Here is a 13,037-nt window from a genome sequence, read left to right as displayed (position 1 = left end):
CCTCTGTTCTCAACGCTACCTCGCTAATGCGGGAAATGGCGAATAGTATGAAAAGAAAAAAAAAAAAAAAAATATATATATATATATATATATATATACACGTCCAGACACGCAAATATACATACCTATACATATCAACGTATACATATATATACACACACAGACATATACATATATACACATGTACATAATTCATACTGACTGCTTTTATTTATTCCCATCGCCACCCCACCACACATGAAATAACAACACCCTCCTCCCTCATGTGCGCAAGGCAGCGTTAGGAAAAGACAACAAAGGCCACATTCATTCACACTCAGTCTCTAGCTGTCATGTAATAATGCACCGAAACCACAGCTCCCTTTCCACATCCAGGCCCCACAGAACTTTCCATGGTTTACCTCAGACGCTTCACATGCCCTGGTTCAATCCATTGACAGCAGGTCGACCCAGGTGTACCACATCGTTCCAGTTCACTCTATTCCTTGCACGCCTTTCACCCTCCTGCATGTTCAGGCCCCGATCACTCAAAATCTTTTTCACTCCATCTTTCCACCTCCAATTTGGTCTCCCACTTCTCGTTCCCTCCACCTCTGACACGTATATCCTCTTTGTCAATTTTTTCTCACTCATTCTCGATGTGACCAAACCATTTCAAAACACCCTCCTCTGATCTCTCAACCACATTCTTTTTATTACCACACATCTCTCTTACCTTATTGTTACTTACTCGGTCAAGCTACATCACACCACATATTGTCCTCAGACATCTCATTTTCAACACATCCACCCTCCTCCGCACAACTCTATCTATAGCCCACGCCTCGCAACCATATAACATTGTTGGAACCACTATTCCTTCAAACATACCCATTTTTGCTTTACGAGATAATGTTCTTGGCTTCCACACATTCTTCAACACTCCCAGAACTTTCGCCCCCTCCCCCACCCTATGATTCACTTCCACTTCCATGGTTCCATCCGCTGCCAAATTTTCTATGAGATATCTTAAACACTTCACTTCCTCCAGATTTTCTCCATTCAAACTTACCTCCCAATTGACTTGACCCTCAACCCTGCTGTACCTAATAACTTTGCTCTTATTCACATTTACTCTCAGCTTTGTTCTTTCTCACACTTTACCAAACTCAGTCACCAGCTTCTGCAGTTTCTCACACGAATCAGCCACCAGCGCTGTATCATCAGCGAACAACAACTGACTCTCTTCCTAAGCTCTCTCATCCACAACAGACTGCATACTTGCCTCTCTTTCCAAAACTCTTGCATTCACCTCCCTAACAACCCCATCCATAAACAAATTAAACAACCCTGGGGACATCACACACCCCTGCCGCAAACCAACATTCATGAGAATAATCACTTTCCTCTCTTCCTACACGTACACATGCCTTACATCCTTGATAAAAACTTTTCACTGCCCCCCACACCATATATTCTTAATACCTTCCACAGAGCATCTCTATCAACTCTATCATATGCCTTCTCCAGATCCATAAATGCTACTTACAAATCCATTTGCTTTTCTAAGTATTTCACATATATTCTTCAAAGCAAACACCTGATCCAAACATCTCACTGCTGAAACCACACTGCTCTTCCCCAGTCTGATGATCTGTACATGCCTTCACCCTCTCAATCAATACCCTCCCATATAATTTCCCAGGAATACTCAACATACTTATACCTCTGTAATTTTAGCACTCACTTTTATCCCCTTTGCTTTTGTACAATGGCATTATGCAAGCATTCCTCCAATCCTCAGGCACCTCACCATGAGTCATACATACATTAAATAACCTTACCAACCAGTCAACAATACAGTCACCCCTTTTTTTTTAATAAATTCCACTGCAATACCATCCAAACCTGCTGCCTTGCCGGCTTTCATCTTCAGCAAAGCTTTTACTACCTCTTCTCTGTTTACCAAATCATTCTCCCTAACCCTCTCACTTTGCACACCACCTCGACCAAAACACCCTATATCTGCCACTCTATCATCAAACACGTTCAACAAACCTTCAAACTACTCACTCTATCTCCTTCTCACATCACCACAACTTATCACCTCCCATTAGCCCTCTTCACTGAAGTTCCCATTTGTTCCCTTATCTTACGCACTTTATTTACCTCCTTCCAAAACATGTTTATTTTCCCTAGAATTTAATGATACTTTCTCACCCCAACTCTCATTTGCCCTCTTTTTCACCTCTTGCACCTTTCTGTTGACCTCCTGCCTCTTTCTTTTATACATCTCCCAGTCATTTGTATTATTTCCCTGCAAAAAACGTCTAAATGCCTCTCTCTTCTCTTTCACTAATAATCTTACTTCTTCATCCCACCACTCACTACCCTTTCTAATCTGCTCACCTCCCATGCTTCTCATGCCACAAGCATCTTTTGCACAAGCCATCACTGCTTCCCTAAATACATCCCATTCCTCCCCCACTCCTCTTACGTCCTTTGTTCTCACCTTTTTTCCATTCTGTACTCAGTCTCTCCTGGTACTTCCTCACACAAGCCTCCTTCCCAAGCTCACTTACTTTCACCACTCTCTTCATCCCAACATTCTCTCCTCTTTTCTGAAAACCTCTACAAATCTTCACCTTCGCCTCCACAAGATAATGATCAGACATTCGCCTCCACAAGATAATGATCAGACATCCCTCCTGTTGTACCTCTCAGCACATTAACATCCAAAAGTCTCTCTTTCGCACGCCTATCAATGAACACGTAATCCAATAATGCTTTCCGGCCATCTCTCCTACTTACATATGTATATTTATGTATATCTCTTTTTGAACCAGGTATTCCCAATCACCAGTCCTTTTTCAGCACATAAATCTACAAGCTCTTCACCATTTCCATTTACAACACTGAGCACCCCATGTACACCAATTATTCCCTCAACTGCCACATTACTCACCTTTGCATTCAAATCACCCATCATTATAACCTGGTCTCGTGCATCAAAACTACTGACACACTCACTCAGCTGCTCCCAAAACTCTTGCCTCTCATGATCTTTCTTCTCATGCCCAGGTGCCTATGCACCAATAATCACCCATCTGTCTCCATCCACTTTCAGTTTTACCCATATCAATCTAGAGTTTACTTTCTTACACTCTATCTCATACTCCCACCACTCCTGTTTCAGGAGTAGTGCTACTCCTTCCCTTGCTCTTGTCCTCTCACTAACCCGTGTCTTTACTCCCAAGACATTTCCAAACCACTCTTCCCCTTTACCCTTGAGCTTTGTTTCAATCAGAGCCAAAACATCCAGGTTCCTTTCCTCAAACATACTACCTATCTCTCCTTTTTTCTCATCTTGGTTACATCTTGGTTACGTCCACACACATTTAGACACCCCAATCTGAGCCTTTGAGGAGGATGAGCACTCCCTGCGTGACTCCTTCTTCTGTTTCCCCTTTTAGATTGTTTTATATATATATATATGTGTGGATCAGGTGTTTGCTTTGAAGAATGTATGTGAGAAATACTTAGAAAAGCAAATGGATTTGTATGTAGCATTTATGGATCTGGAGAAGGCATACGATAGAGTTGATAGAGATGCTCTGTGGAAGGTATTAAGAATATATGGTGTGGGAGGAAAGTTGTTAGAAGCAGTGAAAAGTTTTTATCGAGGATGTAAGGCATGTGTACGTGTAGGAAGAGAGGAAAGTGATTGGTTCTCAGTGAATGTAGGTTTGCGGCAGGGGTGTGTGATGTCTCCATGGTTGTTTAATTTGTTTATGGATGGGGTTGTTAGGGAGGTGAATGCAAGAGTTTTGGAAAGAGGGGCAAGTATGAAGTCTGTTGTGGATGAGAGAGCTTGGGAAGTGAGTCAGTTGTTATTCGCTGATGATACAGCGCTGGTGGCTGATTCATGTGAGAAACTGCAGAAGCTGGTGACTGAGTTTGGTAAAGTGTGTGAAAGAAGAAAGTTAAGAGTAAATGTGAATAAGAGCAAGGTTATTAGGTACAGTAGGGTTGAGGGTCAAGTCAATTGGGAGGTAAGTTTGAATGGAGAAAAACTGGAGGAAGTAAAGTGTTTTAGATATCTGGGAGTGGATCTGGCAGCGGATGGAACCATGGAAGCGGAAGTGAATCATAGGGTGGGGGAGGGGGCGAAAATCCTGGGAGCCTTGAAGAATGCGTGGAAGTCGAGAACATTATCTCGGAAAGCAAAAATGGGTATGTTTGAAGGAATAGTGGTTCCAACAGTGTTGTATGGTTGCGAGGCGTGGGCTATGGATAAAGTGTGTGCAGGAGGGTGGATGTGCTGGAAATGAGATGTTTGAGGACAATGTGTGGTGTGAGGTGGTTTGATCGAGTAAGTAATGTAAGGGTAAGAGAGATGTGTGGAAATAAAAAGAGCGTGGTTGAGAGAGCAGAAGAGGGTGTTTTGAAATGGTTTGGGCACATGGAGAGAATGAGTGAGGAAAGATTGACCAAGAGGATATATGTGTCGGAGGTGGAGGGAACGAGGAGAAGTGGGAGACCAAATTGGAGGTGGAAAGATGGAGTGAAAAAGGTTTTGTGTGATCGGGGCCTGAACATGCAGGAGGGTGAAAGGAGGGCAAGGAATAGAGTGAATTGGATCGATGTGGTATACCAGGGTTGACGTGCTGTCAGTGGATTGAATGAGGGCATGTGAAGCGTCTGGGGTAAACCATGGAAAGTTGTGTGGGGCCTGGATGTGGAAAGGGAGCTGTGGTTTCGGGCATTATTGCATGACAGCTAGAGACTGAGTGTGAACGAATGGGGCCTTCGTTGTCTTTTCCTAGTGCTACCTCGCACACATGAGGGGGGAGGGGGATGGTATTCCATGTGTGGCGAGGTGGCGATGGAAATGAATAAAGGCAGACAGTGTGAATTGTGTGGATGGGTATATATGTATGTGTCTGTGTGTGTATATATATGTGTACATTGAGATGTATAGGTATGTATATTTGCGTGTGTGGACGTGTATGTATATACATTGTGTATGGGGGTGGGTTGGGCCATTTCTTTTGTCTGTTTCCTTGCGCTACCTCGCAAACGCGAGAGACAACGACAAAGCAAAATAAATATAAAATATACATATAGATTTGTATGGGTTTTCAGAAAAGAAGAGTGAATGTTGGGGTGAAGAGGGTGGTGAGAGTAAGTGAGCTTGGGAAGGAGACTTGTGTGAGGAAGTACCAGGAGAGACTGAGTACAGAATGGAAAAAGGTGAGAACAATGGAAGTAAGGGGAGTGGGGGAGGAATGGGATGTATTTAGGGAATCAGTGATGGATTGCGCAAAAGATGCTTGTGGCATGAGAAGAGTGGGAGGTGGGTTGATTAGAAAGGGTAGTGAGTGGTGGGATGAAGAAGTAAGAGTATTAGTGAAAGAGAAGAGAGAGGCATTTGGACGATTTTTGCAAGGAAAAAATGCAATTGAGTGGGAGACGTATAAAAGAAAGAGACAGGAGGTCAAGAGAAAGGTGCAAGAGGTGAAAAAAAGGGCAAATGAGAGTTGGGGTGAGAGAGTATCATTAAATTTTAGGGAGAATAAAAAGATGTTCTGGAAGGAGGTAAATAAAGTGCGTAAGACAAGGGAGCAAATGGGAACTTCAGTGAAGGGCGCAAATGGGGAGGTGATAACAAGTAGTGGTGATGTGAGAAGGAGATGGAGTGAGTATTTTGAAGGTTTGTTGAATGTGTTTGATGATAGAGTGGCAGATATAGGGTGTTTTGGTCGAGGTGGTGTGCAAAGTGCGAGGGTTAGGGAAAATGATTTGGTAAACAGAGAAGAGGTAGTAAAAGCTTTGCGGAAGATGAAAGCCGGCAAGGCAGCAGGTTTGGATGGTATTGCAGTGGAATTTATTAAAAAAGGGGGTGACTGTATTGTTGACTGGTTGGTAAGGTTATTTAATGTATGTATGACTCATGGTGAGGTGCCTGAGGATTGGCGGAATGCGTGCATAGTGCCATTGTACAAAGGCAAAGGGGATAAGAGTGAGTGCTCAAATTACAGAGGTATAAGTTTGTTGAGTATTCCTGGCAAATTATATGGGAGGGTATTGATTGAGAGGGTGAAGGCATGTACAGAGCATCAGATTGGGGAAGAGCAGTGTGGTTTCAGAAGTGGTAGAGGATGTGTGGATCAGGTGTTTGCTTTGAAGAATGTATGTGAGAAATACATAGAAAAGCAAATGGATTTGTATGTAGCATTTATGGATCTGGAGAAGGCATATGATAGAGTTAATAGAGATGCTCTGTGGAAGGTATTAAGAATATATGGTGTGGGAGGAAAGTTGTTAGAAGCAGTGAAAAGTTTTTATCGAGGATGTAAGGCATGTGTACGTGTAGGAAGAGAGGAAAGTGATTGGTTCTCAGTGAATGTAGGTTTGCGGCAGGGGTGTGTGATGTCTCCATGGTTGTTTAATTTGTTTATGGATGGGGTTGTTAAGGAGGTAAATGCAAGAGTTTTGGAAAGAGGGGCAAGTATGAAGTCTGTTGGGGATGAGAGAGCTTGGGAAGTGAGTCAGTTGTTGTTCGCTGATGATACAGCGCTGGTGGCTGATTCATGTGAGAAACTGCAGAAGCTGGTGACTGAGTTTGGTAAAGTGTGTGGAAGAAGAAAGTTAAGAGTAAATGTGAATAAGAGCAAGGTTATTAGGTACAGTAGGGCTGAGGGTCAAGTCAATTGGGAGGTGAGTTTGAATGGAGAAAAACTGGAGGAAGTGAAGTGTTTTAGATATCTGGGAGTGGATCTGTCAGCGGATGGAACCATGGAAGCGGAAGTGGATCATAGGGTGGGGGAGGGGGCGAAAATTTTGGGAGCCTTGAAAAATGTGTGGAAGTCGAGAACATTATCTCGGAAAGCAAAAATGGGTATGTTTGAAGGAATAGTGGTTCCAACAATGCTGTATGGTTGCGAGGCGTGGGCTATGGATAGAGTTGTGCGCAGGAGGATGGATGTGCTGGAAATGAGATGTTTGAGGACAATGTGTGGTGTGAGGTGGTTTGATCGAGTAAGTAACGTAAGGGTAAGAGAGATGTGTGGAAATAAAAAGAGCGTGGTTGAGAGAGCAGAAGAGGGTGTTTTGAAATGGTTTGGGCACATGGAGAGAATGAGTGAGGAAAGATTGACCAAGAGGATATATGTGTCGGAGGTGGAGGGAACGAGAAGAGGGAGACCAAATTGGAGGTGGAAAGATGGAGTGAAAAAGATTTTGTGTGATCGGGGCCTGAACATGCAGGAGGGTGAAAGGAGGGCAAGGAATAGAGTGAATTGGAGCGATGTGGTATACAGGGGTTGACGTGCTGTCAGTGGATTGAATCAAGGCATGTGAAGCGTCTGGGGTAAACCATGGAAAGCTGTGTAGGTATGTATATTTGCGTGTGTGGACGTGTGTATGTACATGTGTATGGGGGGGGTTGGGCCATTTCTTTCGTCTGTTTCCTTGCGCTACCTCGCAAACGCGGGAGACAGCGACAAAGTATAAAAAAAAAAAAAAAAAAAAAAAAAAATATATATATATATATATTTTGCTTTGTCGTTGTCTCCCGCGTTAGCCAGGTAGCATAAGGTAACAGACGAAAGAATGGCCCAACCCACCCACATACACATGTATATACATACACGTCCACACACGCAAATACACATACCTATACATCTCAATGTATACATATATATACACACACAGACATATACATATATACACATGTACATAATTCATGCTGCCTGCTTTTATTCATTCCCATCGCCACCTCGCCACACATGAAATAACAACCCCCTCCCCCTTCATGTCTGCGAGGTAGCGCTAGGAAAAGACAACAAAGGCCACATGCGTTCACACTCAGTCTCTAGCTGTCATGTAATAATGCACCGAGACCACAGCTCCCTTTCCACATCCAGGCCCCACAGAACTTTCCATGGTTTACCCCAGCGCTTCACATGCCCTGGTTCAATCCATTGACAGCATGTCGACCCTGGTATACCACATCGTTCCAATTCACTCTATTCCTTGCACGCCTTTCACCCTCCTGCATGTTCAGCCCCTGATCACTCAAAATCTTTTTCACTCCATCTTTCCTCCTCTAATTTGGTCTCCCACTTCTCCTCGTTCCCTCCACCTCTGACACGTATATCCTCTTGGTCAATCTTTCCTCATTCTCTCCATGTGACCAAACCAGTTCAAAACACCCTCTTCTGCTTCTGGAGGAAGTGAAGTGGTTTAGATAAGTTGCGAGTGGATTTAGCCGTGGATGGAACCATAGAAGTGGAAGAGAGTCACAGGGTAGGGGAGGGGGCAAAGGTTCTGGAAGCATTGAAGAATGTGTGGAAGGCGAGAATGTTATCTCGGAGAGCGAAAATGGGTATGTTTGAAGGAATGGTGGTTCCAGCAATGTTATATAGTTGCGAGGCATGGGCTACAGACAGGGTTGTGCAGAGGAGGGTGGATGTTTTGGAAAGTAAATGTTTGAGGACAGTATGTAGTGCGAGGTGGTTTGATTGAGTAAGTAATGAAAGGGTAAAAGAGATGTCTGAAAATAAAACGAATGTGGTTGAGAGAGCAGAAGAGGGTCTTTTGAAATGGTTTATACATATGGAGTGAATGAGTGAGGAAAGATTGACAAAGAGATTATATGTATCAGAGGTGGAGGGAACCAGGAGAAGCAGACCAAATTGGAGGTGGAACAATGGAGTGAAAAAGATTTTGAGTGATTGGGGCCTGAACATACAGGAGGGTGAGAGGTGTGCAAGGAATAGAGTGAATTGGAATGATGTGGTATACCTGGGTCGATGTGAGATCAGTGGACTGAACCAGGGCATGTGAAACGTCTGGGGTAAACCATTGGAAGGTCTGTGGGGCCTGGATGTAGATAGGGAGTTGTGGTTTCGGTGTATTACATATGACATCTAGAGACTGAGTGTGAACGAATGTGGCCTTTCTTGTCTTGTCTTGGCACTACCTTGCTGAAGCAGGGGGTAGCGATGCTGTTTCCTGTGGGACGGGGTAACAACAGGAATGAATGAGGGCAAGCAGGCATGAATATGTACGTGTACATATGCATATGTCTATGTATGTATATGTTGACATATATACATATGTGCATGTATGGGTGTTTATGTATACATATGTGCATATGAGTGGTTGGGCCATTCTTCATCTGTTTCCTGTTGCTACCTCACTGATGCTGGAAACAGCAATTAAGTATGATAAATAAATATCAGAATAAATGTTTCAAAACCTCAGTGTAAGGCCGTTTTCATGCTGAATACAATTCTGGTGTTTATAAAGTATTTGAGGTGCCTTTAAGTTTTGTAATTAAGCATTGAAATAATTATATGTGAAATATTTCATGCATTGAATTTTGGTTCTTTTACAGTTAGTGGGAGTATCATGCATAGTAGTAGCGGACCTGTTGATGATATATCTGCAGACGACAGTGTCAGCAATGCTGGAGGTATTTGCAGAGACTTCACTAGTATTGATGAATTCCCCTCATTTGGTCTACCTCCAGGATTAACTGATAAACAAGGTTACAAGGTGAGGCAGCTTACTTTTGTCAGTATCTCCTCCCTAAACATATTTTTGTGGCTCATTATTTAGTTGAAGTTGAGAGTATAATGTTAAGTGAACAAAACTGGAGGTGCACTGGAAGCTCTAGTGAGTGGAGCAGATTTTAAAGAGTTTGCCGAAACTTTTCTTGCAGGGCACTTTCTCCAACATGATACATGTGTTGATGATGTGAAATGCAAGTTTGATATCTCATTAAGAGACATAAACAATGATGATATGAGTAAGATATGTGGTGTGGAAAAGAAAAATAGGAAAGGCACATGGTTGAGTCTCTTAGGATGCTATGGGCCTATAAATGTATGTGGTAGATGATAAGTGGGTCATGACAGTATACAGTGCAGTAGTTGATGGTATAGGAAGGCGAGTTAGATCAAGGATGGATGAAATTGGAATGAATTGAATTTAGAGATTTTTTAGATGATACCAGAGTGATACTCTGAGATGCAATAAAACTTTTTTTTGAGACGTGAATGGAGAGGTTTCATTTTATACTTTTATGCAAAGTATAAAAAAAAAAGCAAGTGCTTACAATGCATAAATTTGCATAGTTCATTTTTCATACAAATTCCCTGGTTATAGGATCAGGATGTGTAGGAATGAACTGAGAGTAGGACATCCTGATCCACCCCATTTAATTGGGAATGAAGATTTTTTTTCCTTCTACCTCATTAGGGTGTTGCTAGTAAGAGGCAAATAGGATAATGACCACCACCTTGTTTTTAGTGTAACTGTTCTGCAAATACAGGTTAGATACATATTGGGAATGCGGTTATGATAGGAGGGCTGTGTTCAAATATATTGATGTACTTTGTGAGCAGATACATGAGCTAAGTGAGAAAGTTATAAAGCAGGAAAAACATATGATGCTCTTTTTTTTTTTTTTTCAAACTATTCGCCATTTCCCGCATTAGCGAGGTAGCGTTAAGAACAGAGGACTGGGCCTTTGAGGGAATACCCTCACCTGGCCCAATTCTCTGTTCCTTCTTTTGGAAAATTGAAAAAAAAAACGAGAGGGGAGGATTTCCAGCCCCCCGCTCCCTCCCCTTTTAGTCGCCTTCTACGACACGCAGGGAATACGTGGGAAGTATTCTTAATCCCCTATCCCCAGGGATGTAAACAGCTGTTTATCACTGTCAGGTGCTTCACAAGTGACAATGATAGTAAGATGAATGAAGCAGAAGTTGATTAGCATTCAAAGAAAACAGTCTCCAAACTCCTTCATGGTAAAGAATTAGGGACTTATCAATATTATAAAGTAGCTGGCATATCTCTAGATTAGATATGAGTGAGGTTTAATGTATGTATAGTGTCATGATGGAGGAATCTGCCAAAATTTACTGGTTTTGTGTTTATTGGATATTACTTGAAAAAATGAAACTTCAATTTTAAGTACATTACAGGCACTTGAAGTAAGCAACAGCGTCAAGGATGGGAAAGGCAATGTATTAAAATTGTTCAATGAAGAGAGTGGCATTGCACTGTGGATGGTGCATCGCAATACTTGGGAAACTGTTTTTTTTCATCGCAAGAATTCTTATCTTGATAGCTTGTCCCTAAGCAGTTTTGATTTACAAGAATCTTTTTCAGAAGGTGAGTTTGTTCTTGTTTGCTTTTGCTGTTATATAGTTCTGTCACCCATAGTACAGTGTTCATGACCAGTATTATAAAGATCCACAGTTTGTTATCAAGCCATGAATTTATTGTCATCATGCAGAATCAAATTCCGTAGATGTTGTAAGGACCAGACCATCTTAAATAACGTGATTCCTTTTATTTGTGCATTATCCTGAGCAAAAAGAAAAGATAGGCAATAAAACACCTTGGTACTAGTTTCATGCAATGCTGCTATCCAAAGCTGTAATGGTATATAATGATTTGTGGGATGGACAGACCCTCCTTTTATGTAGTATCACTTCCTAAACTAAGCTTGAGCTGGAAGGATGGGTATGAAAAAAAAAAAAGCATGTGTATTGTTATAATTTAACCCAAACATTTTTAGCTAAAATTTCTGGGAGAGAAAGATGACTCGCACAGGTGATGATAAATCAGATTTAACTTCATAAAGTAAATAGAGCAGAGCTGTATAATACATGAAATTTTTTTACTGTTACTAGCACAATGGTGAAAGTTTACAAGTCAGGGAGTCCTACTTCATCATGGATTATGAATCGCATTGTGGTATTGGTTGAGGATACTTTGGAGTGAGGAGTTGAAATTGCAGGGGATAAAGGCTCAGAATTTTGCTGTATTTGTTCAAGTTCTAAGTTAAAATGTTCTGAAAGGAAGGATTGGAAATTAATCAGATTTAAGAATGTTTTTTAAGAAAAAAGTTGCAGTTTAAGATAGGTTAACAATAAATATAGGGAATAAGAATGGATCTGGAAATGTAAGGATGAATTTTTTTGTTTTGTTTAAGGTGTAAAGAGAAGTTACAACTAATGTACAATTTTAGTTCTGAAAGTTACGTGAACTACCAAAGCATTGGAGAAAGTAATTTATTGAAAAACTTTTGTTTAGGTTTTTGAAAAATTACAGCCTATACTGATATACCCAGCAAGTAGGGAATAAGCTTTTGGTAACTGGATTGTCAAAGACAAGAGAGTAGAACAGTATAATATACAGCATTTTGGAGTGTCTGATTAAGTAGTGAAAGGGCAATGCTAGCTTAGACATTAGAGAACGTGGGAAGAACACCTTAATCAGTTTTGATGACATAGGTGTCAGCTGTAAGAGTAAACCAAAATATAAAGACAGACTGAAGAACCTGAGGCTAATGAGTTGTATCGATACTATCTAATGTACTTTAATCGTTGTAAGTGAAGAGAGTTGTGTTTTGCTTCTATGGGAAATCTAGGTAGATGTAAAAGCTGTTCATTTAAGAGTATTTTTCAGGGGTTTTATTTTCTAATTTGTCTTTTTTTTTCTTTTAGGAACTACACTAGAAATATCAGCAGTTCCTGCAGTTCCTGAGTTTCCCTGTAGATGGATAGCCAGAAGAGCTGTTGCAAAATGTTCAAGTAAATCAAGCTAATGTGTTTCTTAAATGTTAATTACACTTCTTTCCCCAAGGATTTTTACAGTAATTTTTTAACTGCAAATAAAGTTTGTACTATTTCATCATTTTCCAAGGAAAGTGCATGGTTAAGTTACATTGCCCCTTAAAGTGAAAAATGTGTTAATAGAATATGCAGTGTATGAAGGCATTTGATGTATATGCTGCTACACTGTAGATGAGTTTAGGCTTGGTTTTAGAAGTGTAATTGATCCACTTTGAGAAAAAAATGTTCTTCACAGTTTTGTTTTAAGCTTGATTAGGATTTTGAAGTATTAATCTGAATTAAAACATAGTCTTGTGAAGCTGATGGCCATAAAACTGACTGCAATGAGAAAACATAGTACACATCAAGAAATGTAAGTTTTAATGGGTGGAAATCACTTATACAACATAGGCAGAGCCTTTG

The 13,037-nt window shown here is 41.1% G+C and overlaps 1 protein-coding gene across 2 annotated transcripts in view; it reads left to right on the top strand.

Annotated features, from left to right (window-relative positions):
• LOC139757779 (uncharacterized) overlaps positions 1-13,037 on the top strand; it is a 38,971-nt gene that overhangs the window by 17,614 nt on the left and 8,320 nt on the right. For both annotated transcript variants that reach the window (XR_011714705.1, XM_071678567.1), the window contains exons 6-8: positions 9,383-9,543; positions 10,977-11,166; positions 12,507-12,593. Coding sequence is in view for 1 of the 2 variants with exons in the window: in XM_071678567.1 (XP_071534668.1) it covers positions 9,383-9,543; positions 10,977-11,166; positions 12,507-12,593 (438 nt within the window). In the remaining variant the exon portion in view is untranslated. The remainder of the gene's footprint in view (positions 1-9,382; positions 9,544-10,976; positions 11,167-12,506; positions 12,594-13,037) is intronic.

The sequence above is a fragment of the Panulirus ornatus genome, chromosome 28 (genome assembly GCF_036320965.1).
Source record: "Panulirus ornatus isolate Po-2019 chromosome 28, ASM3632096v1, whole genome shotgun sequence".
NCBI lineage: Eukaryota > Metazoa > Arthropoda > Malacostraca > Decapoda > Palinuridae > Panulirus > Panulirus ornatus.
This window is presented reverse-complemented; position numbering and strand designations above follow the sequence as displayed.